The 20,497-nt window shown below is 32.8% G+C and overlaps 1 protein-coding gene across 1 annotated transcript in view; it reads left to right on the forward strand.

Annotated features, from left to right (window-relative positions):
- The window catches only part of LOC118195892 (limulus clotting factor C-like), a 249,665-nt gene that overhangs the window by 195,111 nt on the left and 34,057 nt on the right, over positions 1-20,497 (forward strand). Inside the window, exons 5-6 of the mRNA XM_085815323.1 lie at positions 9,548-9,669; positions 10,053-10,148. Coding sequence (XP_085671449.1) covers positions 9,548-9,669; positions 10,053-10,148 — 218 coding nt within the window. The remainder of the gene's footprint in view (positions 1-9,547; positions 9,670-10,052; positions 10,149-20,497) is intronic.

Below are 20,497 nucleotides of genomic sequence, written 5' to 3' on the forward strand. Positions count from 1 at the left end.
TTTTTAGATATTTTTATTTTTGAAACTGAGATTGATTTATAAAAATTTAGCATGTTTATCAGGCATAATTAATGTTCTAAATAATTATAAAGCTGTTGCATCCTTTCAGGTCTGGATATTTGTTTAGGTTTTCCTATGCTGTAAGGAAATTTGTATCTCCTTCTTTTAAAAAATAATATTTTAAATCTGAATTAATAGAAAAATTCAAACAAACAATTTTCTCTTACAATTTTTATGCTTTTTATTGGTATAAATAAGTAAAGAATACTAAAATTGAAAAAATGAATTTTTGAAAGTTTTTGCTTAAAATTCTTATTTGTACTGCTTTTTTAAAATTATATCTGAATATTATAGCATAATATTCTACAAAAAAGTTTTATTTCAATAATATTTCATGATACATCATAGTGATTAACACTTTTAACACTTTAATAACTTTTATGCATTTATTATAATGTTAAAAATTGTATTTAACTGTAATAATTATTTGTGCTAGTATTTTATAGTGATTATTTTTTAAATTTATGTCTAGTTCTGCATAAATTTTCTTATATATTGTTAATTTATTTTATTAGCCCAAAGAGGCGGCAGCTCAGAAAAGCTATTAGTTTTGAAACGGCATTTTGCTTCGTTTCACTATAAATGTCCGTTTCACTTTGCAAACTGTCGCCACCAAATATTATCGCCCTGTATTATATTTAAAGAAATTAAATAATGAAGAATCTGCATGAATGCATGTATGTTTCTCTCGCACTGTGAAAAAAACAACAGAATTTAGAACCATAAAATTTTGAATAACGTAATCCTCCACCCGAACATGGGGCACCTGCACGGCCTAATTTCGAATTTGTTTTAATCCATTTCATATTTTGTAACTTTAACGAAGTTTTGATTAACAAACTCAACGAGTTCAAAGCGAGCAATGGCAACCCTGTACAGACAATAACATTTTTATCTCCAACGCGAAAATTCTAAAGATATGTCATTTTCAAATATTTTGTGATATTGTTCTTGAATTGAATTTTATGTGGTTTACTTGCGAAGAACATGATGTTTAATAAATAAAGGTAACACGCAAAACGTTACAAAAACGCTCCTTTGGGCGTAATATAAAATTATATTGCTGAGTGCTTCCAGAGTTTATCTTTTTTTCCCTCATTACACTCAAAAAAGTTTATGCTCCGAATTTTATGAATTACTAAAATAAATAATCATCTTGTAATGTTAATAATTAATGATCATATTATCAAATAAATGATCGTCTTGTTATGTTATAATAATTTTAAAAACTACTGTCTGAAAATACTCATAAAATCAAAGAAAATTATCTGATCTTGTTTGATTTTACCTTATTTGTTTCAAAGCATCATATGCTATCAGTATTATTTAATTTTACTTTATTTGTACACAAAAATAAGTTCATAAGTTTTGCGTTTAGAATTTTTACCGTTTTACGAAAGTAAAGAAATTTATACAATAATTACGCTTGAAAAAATGCGCAAAATGCAATAAAAAATGCTTTAATGAGATATATTAAATCTTGTTTGCAAAAACTGTGACTTTCATCACTTATACAACGTATCACATTTAATAATTAAAAACAGTTATGTGATACAAACGCCATAGGTTTCCGTAAGCCAGATCGTCCCTACTCTTTCTTGCGGACATGTGGGCGACGCACGCTCCGCCCACTGGGTTAGTCTATCTCTTATAAGGTCTATGTATGTACTATGTATCGTGCTGTTTGGTGTATATTGGCGAAATTGATAAAGCGCTGAAATTTCTCGTCAGGGATGAAAATGAATGAAATTTCGAAAAAAAAAAAAAGAATTTTTTAGCTAAGTACGGCGGTCACTAAATTACATTTTAATGTGAGAGCTTCAAAAATTATCCATAAAGCTTCTTCATTTAATCAACTGGGTTCTTTTGAACACTTTCACCTCATTAATAATTTTTCTTGTTTACTTAATGATATTAATTTTCCAATCTCGCTCTTCCAAATGCTTTCAAATTTTTAATACCTTTACGTTTCATTACTATTTTACACATCAGATCATGTTACATTCTTTCCCTTACAAAATCATTTGGCTCCTTCCACTAATGAAATTTCCTTTCCCTGTCATGAAAAATCTGAATAATGCAATAAAAATTATTGTTATTCTTGAATTATACTTTTTATGGAAACATATAGTGGTGAGGGTTAGTTTAGCAAATATATTTTATTTTGTTATTAAAAACAATTAAATAAAAGTGAATTTCTGTGAACAAGCAAAGGTATAAATTACTATTTGTGACCTCTATAATTTGCAGTTCATGCCACCATTCTTGAGATAAAAATTCTGTAACATTTTATTGACTACGCCTCTCGCTTAAAATACTTACTTAGGTAAATGTTTATAGCTCTAAACTAGTGCTTTAATGAGCTTAAACTAGTGCTTAATGTTTAATTTAGAAGTAAAATATTCTTTAAGGTTTTGTTTTATTCATTTTCGAGAAATTTCAGCGTTTTTTCAATTTGGCCAATGTACGCCAAACAGCACGATACATATCAAACAATGCTAAATTAACACAATAATTAATAGCACATATGAGATCTTTAAGAATCGAAAAATGAATTTTACTGATAGGTGAAACAATGACTTATATATTGAACTTATGGAGTAGTCGAGAAATTTTGTAATTCATAGTTTAAATAATTTTTGGGTACGTGTGAGTTAAACGTCACTGTTGGCTTAGTAACTTGTTGACTAAATGTCTTGACAGGTAAGTGTCCCGTAGCTCTAAATGTTCTGACGGCTAACTCTCTGTGTCGGCCAAATGTCCTGTCGGCTAACTGTCCGTGTCGGCTAAATGTCCTCTCGGCTAAGTGTCCTTGTCGGCTAAATGTCCTGTCGGCTAAATGTCCTGTCGGCTAACTGTCCGTGTCGGCTAAATGTCCTGTCGGTTAAGTGTCCTTGTCGGCTAAATGTCTTGTCGGCTAACTGTCCGTGTCGGCTAAATGACCTGTCGGCTAAATGACCTGTCGGCTAAATGTCCTGTAGGCTAAGTGTCCGTGTCGGCTAAGCGTCCGTGTCGGCTAAATGTCCTGTCAGCTAACTGGTGTTGGTTAAGTGACCAGTCGGCTAAGTGTCACGGACCCGTTTTTTTACGTAATAATCTTGATTTTATATTAATTTAAGTTTACCTATTCTTAATTTATACCACTAGAAGCAGAAAAATGAACTCTTTAATTTAAGATGACTTTCAAGAATCTAATCTTAACAGATTTTAAGATACAGTAAATTATTTAACTGAAATTTCCATTTTTCATTGTGTGGAAAGTAATGGGGCAGGAAATAGTAAAAATGCTGTTTTTAACAAGTTTTCTAGCTCTCTTGCACACGCAGTTAGGGGATTTCGGGTGGAGTAAGTTTATGGTTGCCAGATCGGCCTTCACAGATGCTCCAGCTCGGCGATAGTTTTGGCGATGTTTAAATTTGTGTTTAGGGGAAAAGGAGAAATTTTACATAGCGTGAGGCGGTGGTTGTAGAAACTGTTTTTTTTTTCATAATTTCTAGCGTTTGTTAGCCAATGTGGCAGTCTCGTCATATTTAAAAGCAATTGCAAGCCGGGATTTTGCCCTTCTTTTTGTTGCCTCTGGCCTTCACCATGGTCGTTTTACGCTCTCGTGGTTGCGGTTAAATTTTTTTTCCCTTCAGCTCGACGATGGGAGACGGCCGCTTGCATTCTCGTGGCTATGAGCCGAGAACCGATTTTTTAGGCCTAAGTTGGCTTTCCCTTTACGGAAGCTCTCAGTAAATCGCTTTCTAAGAAGAAATTTTTACTATATTCAGCTCTTCAGCAAATAGTAGTTCCAGTCCGCAAAATGGGTTCTACCGAAAATCATCAAATAACTGTTCTTGAATTTGTTTGCCTCCATATGCTTCCTCTCAAGTTTTATCAACTGGTTGCGTGAAATCATCTAAGGGAAGGTGTTGGCTGCGGGAGAGGACATTTTTTCCCCTCAATCTTCGGTTCCGGTTCTTTGAAACTGCTCTATGGTAGAATGGGTCAACAGTGTGTATACGCCACCACTTCACCCGTCGGCTGCGGAAGTCTTAACCGGACAATTCTTTCCATCTAATTGTCCCAGTCTTATTTCTTCTGGTCTACCTAAATTCACCTGTGTCTACCTAAGTTCACCTGTTTCTACCTAAGTTCTCCATCGCCCACATAGCACAAAATCATCCTTGGGATATCCCGAGGATGTTGCTCGCGGGATATGCGCACATCCTCAGGACATCGCGGAATATCCCGCGAACCTCCTAAACACCTCCTCCTGAGTTCTTAATGTCACATCCCGGGATATCCTCAGAACATCCTAACTAAGTCCCATCGACAGCGTGCGGGATGTTATTAGGATATGAACTCCTACTTACTACATCCTCAGGACATCCCACTAACCTCCTAAAACATCCCGTTATATCCTAAAAACATCCTATCTATGCCCCATTGACAGTGTATGGGATGTTATTAGGATTTAAAGTCCTACTTACTACATTCTCAGGACATCCCGTAATATCCCAGTTTCCTCCTAAACTCATCCTCCCGAGTGCTTAATATCACATCCCAGTATATCCTCAGGACATCCTATCTAGGTCCCACCGGCAGCGTATGGGATGTTATCAGGATTTGAAATACTAGTTACAATATCCCTTTAACCTTTTAAATACATACTCTCAACTGCTTAATGTTACATCCCAGTATATCCCCAGAAATCTTCTTTATATTCCAGTGAAAGTGTGTGAAGGTGTTGTGATAATCTGAAACTTGCTTATTTTCCACAGACAGTCTCAGGTCCTCCATCTGTGGTTACTATGGAAAAATAAGAAATGTTAAGAATATTTATTCAATTTATTTTTCTAATTTGATTTTCAATTTATTTAATAATTTGTAAATATATCTAAAACTGAGCAAAAGACTTTAAATGAATTATTAATACAAAATATTATAAGAGAAAATTTTGCTTTAAAATATGAAAAATCTTTCGATCATTTTTAACCATTCAATAGCCCAAAACTGAATTCTTCGATATATTCATAATTAAATTATTCTACAAATTCAGTTCTGACTTCAGTTAATTTGTATTTAAAATTCAATAATAAAATTAAGCATTTAATAACTTTTAAGTAGTGGACCACATGTGTGTAAATTTTGAAATTCTGAACTTAAGTCGGTTACGTTGATTGAATCATTATTCATGGCTACAATACGATTAAACAGTTCATGAGTTCGTCTTGCTATTTGCTGTAATGGAGCGGAAGATTTTCTTTTCTAATCAATTTTTTTATAGAAGATATATAGCTTTCAAATTTAAATGCACTGTAATTATCTAACGGCCCAATCATTTTTACAACTTCGCAAATATGCAGTAGGCCGTGAACATTATGAGCAATATACTGTTTTTCATAATAAAGCACAAAATTTACTACGAAGAGTTTTAATAGAGAGTGTGCGTATTCATCAATTGCCGTCTGATTCTGTATTTTGCATAAGAGTCTAATCGAAATATGAAGTAGTAAAAAATGATCATGTAGCTTTTTGTTAAATTAAAAAAAAATAATAATAAATAAGTGGACTAGTGTACAGTAAAAATTGACGGTATTCTGTAGCTTTCCAGTGTTTCAATTCTTTTAGAGTTGGTTCCTTGGTTTTCTTGCAAATTCAATTGGTACATAAAGCTTTAAATACTGGTCATTTAAAAAAAAATTAGTTCAACATTTTTATGTGGTAATCGTGCTTGTAAGGTGCCTCCGCCTATCCTAATAGTAATCATTTTTTGTACTACTCCTAAGCACACAAGGGACATAGTCTAACGGAATATTTATTAGTCCTATATTTGGAATATTCCTTAAAATGGGATAATCGTTTTGGTAATCATCATCAGTCAGTTCTTCTTGAGACATAAAAGTTCATATTCCGAATCACAGTTTGAAATGGAACTTAAATAATATTTTCTAGCGCGAAAATTCGGCACAGGCTTTTTTCATAATTAAATGCTACTTCATCTTCTGACGAATCCGATAATATACGTTGATTTATTCTGCTGTAAATCCGTCTTTTAGATATCTGAGATAATTTTTTTTTAGTTCTGATCATTTTTGTAGAATAAAGGAAAAATTTTGAAACTTACTTTTCACACTCTCTCAGTGTAACTCTTGCGAGCGTCAGCAAGTCAGTTCGTAACTGAAAGAGAATTTGGAACGACGGCTTTTAACGTTTAGCAGAATAGCTGAATTCTGGAAATCAGAAAGAAGTACGTGTACTTTCCACTTTGTGGGGTTCTTCAAGGATATCACTATTATGGAGCAATTAAAACCATTGGGGGCGTCATTTGTTGTGAAGGGATGTTTCCCTTGTAGCGGATACAATGAAGGGAAGGTCTGACACATAAATCTGTCACGTTAACAAAAGAGAAATCTTCTTGGGGCATCGGCTACAGAAAAAGTGCTCAGAGGTGTTACATTCTGAGCGGAGCTCAGTTTCTCAAAAGCAAAGAAAATTTGAGAAGCAGTTTTACGAACAATGATTGTGATGGAAACAAACATTTAAGATTTTCAACTTCAATTGTTATTCATAGTATAAAATAAAGTAATAAAACTGCTGAGTTTAAAGAACGCGTTTAATTTAAAAATTAAATCATTTTAATTTAAAGTTTGAACATCTATTTAATCCGTTATCTAATTTTGAGTTTTCATAACAACATTTAACTTTGTGTTATATACCTTGAAGGAACGTGTTTACTGCATTTTCTGGATGTTACAAATAAATTAATAAAGCAGTAATTATTGTTAAATTATAAGAAGTCATGTAGCATTAGCGGCATAACGTATAAGACTGCAGAGCGTTGGATATACTTTTTCGCGCTTTGTTTAACAAAGACCGAATATTTGTATGGTTAAAGAGGTAGCAAAGTGAGGTTTGAGGAGAGTAAGAACTTAATGTTAGTTCTTCCCATTCTTAAACCTCATTTTCCTATTTCAGAAAGGTAAAAAATAACTTACTTCTTACCTCAGTCGCTTTGAAAGACTAATTCTCATTATTAAAGAACTTACCAGAAAATGAACGAAGAAACTGCAATGCAATTTTTAGCCAAACAAAATTATTCTTCTGTTTATAAATTCAAATTAAAGCAAGTTAAACCTCGTACAGACTAGTTTTTAAATGCGTCTCTAAACTAAAATTTCGTTTGTTAAAAAAAAATTATTGTTACTTATTACTGCACAGCACTAAACATCATTAATTACTAATATAATAGTGTAACAGATCAGAAAGTATTTTTTTTTTTTTTTTTTTTTTTTTTTTTTTTTTTTTTTGCAGTTTGAAAATATAGTTATTTCTATGCTAAGAACTATCGATGAATTTAATAGAATACTTTTATAACTTGATATTTCTGATTAGTGCCTCAGAGACAGGTAAGTGATTAATGACTGATTGCCGTACAGAAGGGCTCAAGTTCGAATGCCAGATAAGGCATGGATGAACATCATGCCCATCTGTTCATAGGATCATAGGATTCATAGGTTCATAGGATCATAGGATAAGTTCATAGGATGTCTTCGTGAAACATTTTCTGAGTTAACCTGTAACTTAAATAATATTTGTGTTCAAAGATATTAGAAAAGTATCTAAATTAATGTTTACAAAATATATTATGTAGCAATTAGAATTTAATCGTAAACACACTTTCAATATGAAACTCAAAACGGCTGAAAACACTTGCATATAATTTGTAAGAAAGTACTCTGATCACTAGACACTGTGAAACGAAAACAAAAATTTGAAAATATTATTACTTAACACTTACAGTCAACATATACAAGACAAAAACCAGTGTAAGCATAACAATTAAATTTTCATATTATATTTTCATATAAAAAGTAAGTACTGAAGATATCTGAGAAACAACATCCTCAGGAGATCTTCATATCCCGGGATATTACGACTTGAACAGGACATCCTTAAGATGCTGATTTACGAAGTCCTCAGGATATCTGAAAATCAACATCCTGAGGAGATCTTCATATATCCCGGGACATTGAGATTTGAATAGGATATCCTCAGGATGTTGACTTAAGAAGTCCTCAGGATATTTGAGAATCAACATCCTTAAAATATCCTAACTGCTTCCCGGGACATTGCGACTTAAATAGGATATCCTGAGGATGTCTTGTGTTATGGAGGCGGCATCCTGCAGAGTTTTGGCTATTCATAACTGGACATTTTCCATCAAAGTCCTGTTTTTCTGTGGCTCCACCTTGACCTTGCGGCTGCCAGAGAGAAGTACAGATAAGTTTTTTTTTAATTTTTGTTTAGTCAACTCATCTAGCACAATAGCTAACCGTTTCTACCTCCATTAAATTGAAAAATTTGGCTTCTTAGCTTAGATCTGTTTAAGAGTATAGTTGTTTAACTCAGTACTTATGGAGATTTAATTTGCAATGCAAATGATGCTAAAGAAATTTTAAGTTAATTATAACTAAAGAAATATTAGGGAAATTTTAACTATAACTCAAGAAAAGAAAAATATCTTGTAAAAGTATTTCAATAGTTAATGCTCCTAGATTTGAGAACACCTTTTCATTTTCCAGCTATAAAGTAATATGTACTGAAGAAATAAATTAATGCAATAGTTGTAAATTAAGTAATTACCGCTTGTTTGAAATAAATTGAGCGTAGATGATCCTTCTAGGAATTTTGTTAAATGTTGTGTTTTTATTAATTTTTTTATGTGCAATATCTTGGTTAAATAATTTGTTCTACAAAACGTTTTTAGAAAATACCTTTTAGGCAAATAATTTGAGTATTAAGAAAAAATAATTAAAAGATGCAATCAAATTTATATATATCCTATGTTCTATTTTTGTTTTTGATTTCTCCCGGGTAGAAATGTTTTTTTTATATATATATATACTGAAGATTTTCAATATGTTTAAAATGATTTAGAAGTACTCTCTGTTTGATAAATAAATGTCGTGCATTTCTTGAAATAACAATGTATGTTTTTATTTAATTACTACTCATGATCATCATCAGCTATCAACACGAAATTAATCTGGTAAATATAATTCACAATGCAATGTTATTTAGTTAGGTTAGGTTTTTAGGTAAATTTAATTTAGTGTGTAGTGTCTTCTTAAAAGGCGCCAAAACAAACTTCATGGGAAAGAGTTAAGAAAGTCTGTTAAGGTATTCCTCTGCTGGGACAAAAGGCGTAACCTTTAGTCTTTGAAAGCGAAAATATTTTCTCACACTGATTCTTTCCTTAGCTTTTATGTTGATTTATACTAATTTGTACTCTGGTGTTCATCAGCGTTTAACTATTATACTGCACAAGACAGTATAAAATTTTTGAACTATTATACTGCCCTTATAAACTTTTCTGAGGAAATAACTGAGGAAGTATATAAGTCGAAACCATATAAATCGAAGTGATAGTGTATACAAATGTTCATTGTTAACAGCATGTCATTTATACAATTTTATTATATAATGCATTTTATTGCAGAAATTGTATTGGCACATGTGATACTGGCCACATATTTATAGATGGAGCTTCAGAGCATATACATTCATGCCTATATTCTGAGGGTGTATGGAAACCCAGCAGTACTTTTCCATTGTGTGAACGTATGTAAACGACAAGCTATATTTTGCAGTTTATTTTTAATAATTACTCAACATATTTCTAATTAAAATTAAGGGTAAGCCGTTTAATTTTCTGCACAATATTTTAAATATTTAGCGTTACTTTTTTAAGTTACTAATGCTAAGTCGTTTATTAATACAAGAAAGAAATAATGTATTGAACCACAGCCTTCGTGCCTTCTTTACGAGATATAAGCATAAATTAGCATAATATTTGCTTTTTCTCTATAACGTATTTAGCATTTATTTCAGAGTTCTGATTTTCATCCTTTAGATTACTATTAATACATTCTGCTGAAACGTAATATAAGCTCTGTATCATCAGAGAATATATGATTGATTTTTCAAATTTATTAATTTAACAGCCTTCTGCGATCCTCCTTGTCAAAATAGAGGTAGTTGCGTAAGTCACAATATCTGCTCATGCACAAATGAATACAGAGGAGAAGTATGCCAATATCGTAAGTACATTTTAAGTTTTATTTAATCTGATTTAATGTCTTGAAGTATTTAATATTTAGACTACAATATATCATGATAAGTATATTACGAAGCAGAAAAAAAAAATCACGAAAACTTTGTGAGGACTCATTGAATTTACCTAATAGTTAATTTTATTTTAGAATAACTTTTCTTTTATTCTCGTTTTCAACCCACCCTTTCTTGCCAGAATATTAATGAGGTAGCGCGCGTGTATTCAAATCAGGTAGAAAGTAGTAGTATTTAATGAAAGGTTTTTGGAATGTGTTTTTAAATTTTCTTCTCCATTTTGTTATTTCATCTGCTCAGTTTTGTGCATTTTCTATAGTAATTGTTTAATTGTATTTCAATGTGAAAGCACGATGAGGGACTTCCATCATCTTAAAACTTAATTCTTCGGATTGGCTTACGCTGTCACACGACCGCTTCCCTGGCTCGTGCCCCCTGAACGAGTGAAGATCGATAAGAACCAAGCTTTCTCCAGCGATACTTCACATTGGTGCACGGACTCAAGAGATCATGACAAAAAACGGTTACTCTCTCCTTCTCTTCTGTGTCATCATTCATCCACACTTGCGGATACACTTACTTACATAGACTTAGAAAACTCGTGAGCCGTAAAATCGGCTGCAATTCACCAGAGCAGGTAACATCTCGCTTCGCACGATAATTCTGCATTAATTCACCACTGGTACTGGTAGATGTTTTTAGAACGTTGTGATACTACTTTCGCAATTTGAAGCAAACTCCATTAACGGAACAAACACAGCAATAATTTCATTTAACACTCAAAATGGCGACATACAAACAAGAAGAGAAAACGTATTCTAACATTTAAAAATAAAATAAATACATTTTTCGTGTGAGAGTCACAACGTTTCAAATATTGCCGTTAACATATACCTTAATGTTCAACTATTTAAATTATTTATTTTAAATTACAATATTTTAATAACAATATTTAAAGCTGTTATAACCTCTTCCCCAACGGAGAGAATTTTTCCTAAAGGAAAAGTTCTGTAAAGTTCGGAAGTTTATGAGCTCGGCTTTCTCATTTACTTCAAGAGAAAAGGTAACTTCTTTAATAAGCTTCCAAGCTTCAGGCAAAAAATTTTAAGTTTTAAACAAATACCTTTACACCACATTTAAATAGAAAGAAAATGAAGAAGTTCAAATACATCAGTTGAGCATACATTAAATAATAAAATAAATTGTAAACTTGGTTCCATACACTAAGCGATATTGTATTACTTAATTCTACTCAGAACATCTACGTTCTTGTGAAATTTGCGATAAATGACCTTAAAATTATAAGGTTGTAATGAGAATGCCCAGCGCATCAATCTAGAGTTACATTTGGCGTTGGATTGTAGCCAGACCAAAGGGTTATGATCAGTTTGAATCAAGAATTCTTGTTGACCATCCAGATAAAAATGCAGTTTCTTGATAGCATAGATGATGGCTGCGCACTCCTTTTAAATTTTTAAAAGCTTTTCCACATATTTCAGACCATTGTATATTTTCTTTTTTTTTGTTACCCCCTTCAAAGCGTCCATGAGGGGTGAAGCAATTCCCGAAAATCTCGGTATGTACTGGCGATAATACCCTACTAATCCTAAAATGCACGTACTTCTGTTTTGGTCTTAGGTATAGAATACTCCTTTACAGCCAGGATCTTTACTTCATCCGGACTTCGTTGTCTTTGTCCCACAACATGGCTTAGGTATCTTACTTGATCTCGTGCAAATTTACATTTTGATGGTTTTAGTCGGAAGTTTGCTTTCTGTATTCTGTCTAGAATAGAAGTTAAATTTTTAAGGTGCTCTTCCCATTTTTCTGAGTAAATGGCAATGTCATTCTGGTATGGTACAGCGAATCCTTCGCATCCAGCTAGGACCTTCATCATAAATTTGCTAAAAAAATATGGGGCATTTTTTAATCCAAAGTTAAACGTAGAGGTCTGAAACTTCCAAAACTAGTTACAAATGTTGCATATCTTTCGGCTCTTTCGGTTAACGGAATTTTCCAGTAGCCTCTAGATAAATCTAATTAGGGTAATATATTTTGCTTTTGCTGCAGTTTCGACATGTTCTTTAATATTAGGTAAGGGGTAGTATTCAGTTTTAGTAACAGCATTGAGTTTACTATAATCAATACAAGGCCAAGGATCTTTTGATGAAGATTCTATTGAAAATCATGGGAGATGTTTAGTCCGATTCTCCCGGCTCTATAATTTTGAGATCGAGCATTTTCTGAATTTCCTTTTTCAGAATTTCAATCTGTCGGGGTGACAGTATGTATGGCTTTATTTGTATTGGTTCGTTATTTAATAGCTCAATATCGTGACAAACTAAGTTTGTTAGTCCAGGATTATTTGAAAAACAACCAGAATATTTCCATAAAACCTTTCGTAAATCTTCTATTTGCTCGAGTTTCAACCCTTTCTCGAGTTCATTCTCCTCTATGATGTTCGAAAAATTTAATATACTTGGATTGGAAGGTAAATAAGGTATGTCCATTTCTAAGTCTCCTTCCACTTCAGCTCTCATATTAATCATTTCTGGTCTTTTGTAATATGGTTTAAGCATGTTAATGTGATATACTTGATTTGGCTCATTTTGTTCCTCGAAACTTACAATAAAATTAGTTTCAGAAATTTTTTGCTCTATTTTTCCAGGTCCTTTCCATTGTACTTCTAGTTTATTTTGACGATTCGTTGATAAAACAAGAACTAAGTCTCCTCTAGAAAACTCTCTTTTCACTGCGTTTCGATCGTATCATATTTTCCTTTTTTGTTGAGCTTCTTTCATGTTTTTCACAGCAAGTTCTTGGCATTTCTTCATTCGATTAATAAGTTCGAAAACGTAACTGACAACATTATTACTTTCTTCAGTCGGTTCTAGTCACTGCTCATAAAGTAAAGTCACTAGCATTCGTAGCCATGAATTAGTTCTGCTGGTGTAAAACCAGTGCATTCGTGTGTGACTGTTCTTAAGGCAAAAAGAACTGATGCTAGATAGTTCTCCCAATCAGAAGTCGCTCCTATACATACGACTCTTAACACCCTTTTTAGCGTTCTATGGAATCGTTCAACGGATTATTCTGCGGATGATACACAGAGCTTCTTACATGTTCAATGCCGAAATGCTGCAAAAATTCCACTGTCAAAGCATTGACATGAATTGTTCCCTGATCTGTTTGGATCCCTTTTGGGAATGGGTATGGGTATACGACTGAAAATTTGTAAGAAAGCATCAATTATAGATGGCGAAGAAATTTCTGTCACCGCAACAGCATCTGGATATTTGGATGACATACACAGAGCTGTAATAATATATTTTTTCCAGTCCTTGAAGTAGGTAGTGGACCAACAGCATCGACATTTATTTTAGTGAATATTTCGGAAATGACTGGTACTAACGTCATTGGAGTCTTCTTTTTGTCATTTTCCTTCCCAGTGTGCTGATAAGCAACACAGGGTTTTACAAAATCTTCGGTTTCTTTGTAACACCTCGTCCAATAAAAACGTCTAGCCAGTCTGTCTTTGGTCTTTTTGGCACCCAAACGACCAGAAGTTCCTTCGTGGCACATCTTTATAATTGAGGGCTTGAGTTTTTCGGGTATAACTACAAGCTGTCTTTCAAAGCCCATTTTATCTGTCTTTTTTTTTTAACTAAAATCTCTTTTCTTGTCCAGACTATAGTTTTTATTTTTGCATGTACCTTCTTTAACTTCTTGGATTTTTTTTACAGTTCCTTATCAGTAAGCTGAAGTTATGCAACTTCTTTTGAGTCAATGTTTACTAATTTCATGAGAGCTTCATCTTCCGGTAATTTAACTTCTTTTTCAAAGACATCTCTGGATGCTTTATTTTCTTCTTTAATCGGTTCCAAGATTTTCTCTTCAGCTATTTCTCTTTTCTTTTGAGCTCTAGTAGAGACGGCTTTAACCTGGTGAGGACGGCTATCAGATTCCTTTCTTTGTTTATTAAACAGCGTAAAAGTTCGATTGCCTAATAAATACCTTTCTCTGTCGAGTTCATTTCTAATAATGGCAGCCTTAGTTATTACTCGCCCAAGATCGCAATTTAGTTTGACCTCAGCCAATGGTAAATAGGTTGGATTCAAATCTAATGGCTGTTGCACCCACACATTTTCACCTGTCAGTATTTCCGGCGTGATGTATTTGAGACAAACTGTATCAATACTAGCACCTGAATCCCTTAATATAGGAATTTTATGACCATTTACGTCACCCATACTAGTATAAGGTAACAGAAACTTATCCTCTGGTTTTGCACTAATTCTGTTAAGATTAGCAGGAGATTCAATGCTATTTTTAAGTTTTGGACATTGGGATTTTTAATGTTGATAGGATCCACACTGATAACATTGTGGCGTCTTTCGTTTTTCAAATTTATCATTTGGACGTGGACTTCTAGGTCTATGGAACCAGCCTTGCGAATTAAATCCTGATGACAATTTGTTTTCACTTTTATTTTTATTATCTGAACTCACTTTACTTTGAGTTAGTGCATTGTATAGATTATAATATTATACAGGGTTATTCGAAACTCATGCGGGTAAACTTTAAGGGTTGGTACATACCCTTAATTGAACTTAAAGGCATGGTATAGTACACAGTACACTAGAGGGGAGGGGCTCCCAGACATAGGCTGTAAGAAGCCTTTTATAATGCCCTAACCTCTAGAGGTGATCCAAGGAGGCATAACTCCCGAGTCAATCCATGGGAGAAAAATTGCCCACAGTCTGGGAAAAAGTAACACAAGGCAATAGCGACCGGCAAGCAGTCACCAACAAAGAGAACATAGATTGTGACCAAGGGAAATCAAACACCCAAGGACAACCTTCGATATCTCACTATGTAACGTCCTGATAACCAAGGGGCAAACAAGACAGTACTGTATGATCTCTGTCGAATCTGAAGCTACCACCGAATAAACACAACAGTCACTGTGAAAACTGATTATTTACCCCTCGACCCGAGTTTGTTTAGGTACAAGTCTCAGCCAGAACGCCGGGAGTTACCCCCAGTCCATCTGAAGGAATGGGGTGCAGTAAACAGCAAAAGTTTTTGAATAGGAATTGGTGCGATGTAATGAGAATGAATTGGATACACATCCTCCTTTTTAAACACAAAACTTATATCAAGTAGTTGCACAATATCTATGTATAAAAAGAAAATGACATATAAAACTTGTAGATGCGAGAACAAAAATAATGAAAAATAGGCAGCATGCGTATTTGATCGTTTTGAATCCGACAGTTCAACTTTTTTTTTTAATTATGTTCTTTGGCATAATGCCAAAAGCGAAACAGAGTCAGCTTGAGTTGTCCTGTTCCGGTGCACCGGAACAAGAATGTAGGGGCTCAAGTAACGCATTCAGGCACAAATTCAGGAAATAACATGTGAAATAAAGCATGAATTGTTTGTTTACAAAATCATTGATAATTAATCATTTATAGCAGTGCATACATAGTAACTGCTCAAAATTGCAAGTGACTGACGTACAGTTTCATAGATGCTGGGTATTTCCCGCACACATGCAGCCGCTATAGATATTTAAGGAACAATATCCTCAATAAAGGCGAATGGATTCTTATGACCGAAGGCCTTTATGTGTTTGCATAAAATGTAATCGAGGCTCTGCAAATCGGAGGAACAAAATAGCCAACAGGATGGTTTACCGCAGCTAGTCTCTCGTTCTCAATATTAGCACCCATTGGTAATTCAGCACATATCACTATAGTAAATCAATATAGCGGAATATAGCGGATCAGTATAATATTGTAAAATAAAATGGTGTGCTAGTAAGTGCTGCGGTGCTTCGCGTGACGAACGCCATCCGTTTCAAGACGCTTATTCTAGGCTCCGAGAGTCGGCTGCAGATTGTGCGCCGCCAGATGTCACTGCTAGTGAAAAACAGGACTCCCGAACATCCCATATTCTGTGTGTACGGAAGTTGTGGAAAGCGGGTGTAAAAAGTGTACCGCATCGTCAATCAGGCTTGTGCATTTGACATTCCAAGTAGATGATGAATTTGCATGTGTTTTCACCGCTAATTGTTTCGTATTTAAATGAAGAATACGGTAGTAGGTCAGCGGCGAATTTATAGAAAACATGACGATAATTTTGCTCTCCCAGAAGATGTTTTCATAGCTTATTTTAGACTGGCAAAATTTATAGTTATTTTTAATTTGCGATGAGCTGAGAAAGTATTTGGAACTACATTCAGGAAAAAGAACGCATTTTCTACTGAAAGAAAGGTTATTTATACTTTTCCTGAAATTTTATATATATAGGAATAAATAGAAAAGTTAAGTTAAATTTAAATAATTCTCTTGCGCCATTGCTGCAAGGAATGAAATTTGAATTTAACAAACATTCTATATTCGTATTGAGCAAATTTAAAGTTAATTAAAATTTAAGTTTTAAGTTATGAAATTTTAATTTCATACAAATAAATGATTAATTACTGCTGCGAACTAATTTACAATATCATTTAAATTCTGAGAGCATATGTAAATTAAGTGCAAGTATGTAAAACCATAAATAAATATATAATATTCCAAAAAATTAATCCTAAACATTTTTTTAAGACTAAATTAATTTATATTAGTGAATAATTGTTGAGCAGGCAGGAGACAGATCTAGGGGAAGGTGCCTCCAAACCTAACTCTTCAATTACTCAATTCGAGTTTCATCATCCATATAGGCTTGGGTATAGTAATATTCAAAACCAAAAGTGAATCAAATGTAATGAATTACTAAAAAATTAAACAAAGGGAATTTCGAGAAATTTAGAGAGCGAATTACTAAATGTAAATTGCCAATGTAAAAAGAGTAGAAAACCAAAGTAATTTAGAAACCTTTGCCTATTTGAAAACTTTTCCGACACGAAATATGCATGTAAATCAAAAATAAACAATATACAGTAAGACCCCGCTTAACGCGGGGGGATACGTTCCATCAAAGTAGAGCGTAATGCGAAACAGCGCTAAACGAGGCTATCTTTACATGTAAATATTGGGGTTAGGGGAAGATGGCTAGGAAATTGGTTAGGTATTAAATTTAAAAAGTATGTTTTTTTAATAAAAATAAAACCAAACATTTATTTCTTAAAGCCCAAATTAATACCACATTATTATTTCTTGCAAAAATAAAAACAAAATATAAATAACAAAACGAATATTCTTAAAAAAAAAAAATAAAAAATAAAATTCTAAGTCAGCCATATTTAGTTACCCTTCCGAGTTTTCAGTGTTCTGCCTTTTTGTGACAAAAGCATCTAATGTTGTTTGCCTTTTTCTTTTGCGTTGTTCTCTTAAAAGTTCTTCATAAACGGATAGAGCATCTCTAACACCACGCCTTACTTTTGAGCTCCTGTCAAAATTCGGATCATTTTCAATGAATTGATACATTATTTCAGTTATGGTAGCCAAACTCCTTTTTACAAACGCCATCGAAAGTTCTTTTTGCTCTTCTTCTGAATCACTGCTGTGAACATTTTTGTTTTCTTGTTCAGTTAATTCCTTGAGCTCATCATTAGAAAGACTAGCCGCTGCTTCTTGAATTATTTCTTCGACATCTTCCACATTTACCCCTTCAAAATATGTTTGTACAATACCGCACCAAACAAGAAATACAAGTACACTCTTTCGGATATGTATTTGAAACCTATCGCTGCATAATATTTCGGGGAATCCCCGTATGCTGCGAGCGATTTCGTGGAATCCCCGGGTTGAAATAAAATAGCGCTAAACCGAAACAGCGCTAACCGAAACAGCGTTAAGCGGGGTCTTACTGTACAATCTATAAAAAATACATAAATAATATTAAAAAGGTTTAGTAAGTTTTAATTTAACTTACCTTCTATACATTTGTAAGGTAAAGCTGAGTGCTAAGCTGCTACCTGCGAGATCTATTGTATAAACCTATTCTGTAAATGCTTAAGTAATGTAAAATGTGTGTTTTCTGTGCAAAAATGTTTCTAACTGTGAAGCATTAAAAAATGTGTAAAATTTTTGTTGTTTAAAAAAATTGAAAAATTGCTAACTGTTACTGTTTGTGAAAATAGATGTTGCAAACTACTAAAGATTGTAAAAAGTCGAAAACATGTTTTTGAAATAAAGTTCGAAATTTTTTTTGAAGTAAAATTAATTTAATTTAATTTCAAGTTTGAAAAATTAAAAAAAAATTTAAGTAAAATGTTTTTGTAATAATCTGAATTTATTAAAACTGAATTTCTACAAGTACGATCAAAACTTTACTAAATACTGGCCAAAAGTAACGAAAATTAGAAAAAGATAAAATCCTCACTCAGTTTGGGCTTTTGCAAATTGATTTAGTCTTAAATTTTTTTTTTAGGATTAATTTTTTGGAATATTGTATATTTATTCATGGTTTTAGATACTTGCACTTAATTTAGATATGCTCTGAGAATTTAAATGATATTGTAAATTAGTTCGCAGCAATAATTAATCATTTATTTGTATTTGTAATTAAAATTTCATAATTTAAATTTAAATTTGTTTTATATGAACAAATTTACATTATATATATCTTTATTGTAATTATATGGTTTAAAAATGTGAACGATAATAAGTATTTATCTAGCACATAATCCTTCTTCAGTTAATAATAATATAGACATCCGAGAAGAGTCTACTCGATTTATGTACAGCAAAGCAAGACTTCAGTTTATTTTAAAATATAACAATAGAATACGTTACGAACAATATTGTGAATACAATGAGGAATGTCGTTAATAATTACGCGAAATCCACACTACTGTAAAATAAAATAATAATAAAAAGATATATATATATACATATAACTATAAAATATTTTCATAGTAGTACTACTTTAATAAATTATGTTTAACCCAAAAAGGGCTTTAGTCCAGAAAGGCTACTATTTTCGTTTTAGCATTTTGAGGAGTTTCACTATAAATGGCGTTTCAGTTTTCAAATTGTTGATCGCCCTGTATTATATTTTAAAAAATTAAATAATGAAGAATCTACATAAATGTATGTATATTTCCCGCATTCAGGTAAAACAACGGTACCTAGAACCATCAAATTTTGAATAACCTAATCCTCCACTAGAATTTAGGCATCTGGAAGCCCAAATTTGCAACTGGGAATTCGTTTTATTATCTATTTCATATTCTATAAAGCCAGTATGAGTTTTTGATTAAGAAACTCAACGATTTCAAAGCAAGCAATGCCGACACTGTACGAAAGATAGAAACGTTTTCATCACCAGCGCGCAAGACTGTATATCGGAAATTCTAAAGATATGCTTTTTAAAATCCCACGAAATTTTGTGATATTGTTGTTGAATTGAATTTTATGGTTTAAGTGCGAAGAACATTATATTTAATAAATAAAGGTAACATGCAAAATGCTAAAAAAAGCGCCCCTTTGGGCATGTAATTTTATTACGATTCAAAACTAGTTTTTACGGGGTTCTAAGGGAGCATTTTCTATGGAAAACTGGCTCGTATACACGTTGCCCGCTGGTGGGCTTATTAGCAAAATGATACTGTATTATTATTGTATTATGTTATAAAGCAACAAAGCTATAAGACCGAGGGTTTCTTCATGAAATAGTACTATTAGTATTAAAAAATAATTGTTTCTTTGGAGACTTAAAATATATATATATATAAATCTGAAAGCTTTCAGATTTTATAATTATGCCCAAAGAGGCGTTATTTAACGTTTTGTGTGTTACCGTTATTTATTAAATATCATGTTCTAAGTACTCAAATCATAAAATTCAGTTCAACAGCAATATCGCAAAATAATTTTGAAATGAGCATATCTTTAGAATTTCCGATACAGAGTCTCGCGCGCTAAAGATAAAAATGTTTCCTTCCCCTCCCCCGTACAGTGTTGCCATTGCTCGCTTTTAAATCGTTGAGCTTTTTAATCAAAAATTCGTTTAAGTGTTACAAATAATGGGATCGATAATAAAACAAATACAAAATTCCATATTAGGGCTTCCACATGCCCATAATCTATGGAAGATTACGTTATTCAGATTTTGATGTCTCTAGGTACCGCTGTTTCATCACAATGCGAGAAACATACATACATTCATGGAATTCTTCATTATTGAATTTCTTTAAATATTGTTGCGTGCGTACGGCTTCGTAATAGATGATGAAAATCTGATGAAAAGATGATAAAATTGATTCTTATCACAAGAAATAAAACATAAGGCTGAAATTTCCTACGAGATATTTGTTCAATATTTCAATACCTCACAGTAGTTGTATTTTAAACTACTAAAACGTTAAATA

This window comes from Stegodyphus dumicola, chromosome 4, assembly GCF_044657685.1.
Source record: "Stegodyphus dumicola isolate Sdum_Otavi_A_Nest chromosome 4, ASM4465768v1".
NCBI classification, from domain to species: domain Eukaryota; kingdom Metazoa; phylum Arthropoda; class Arachnida; order Araneae; family Eresidae; genus Stegodyphus; species Stegodyphus dumicola.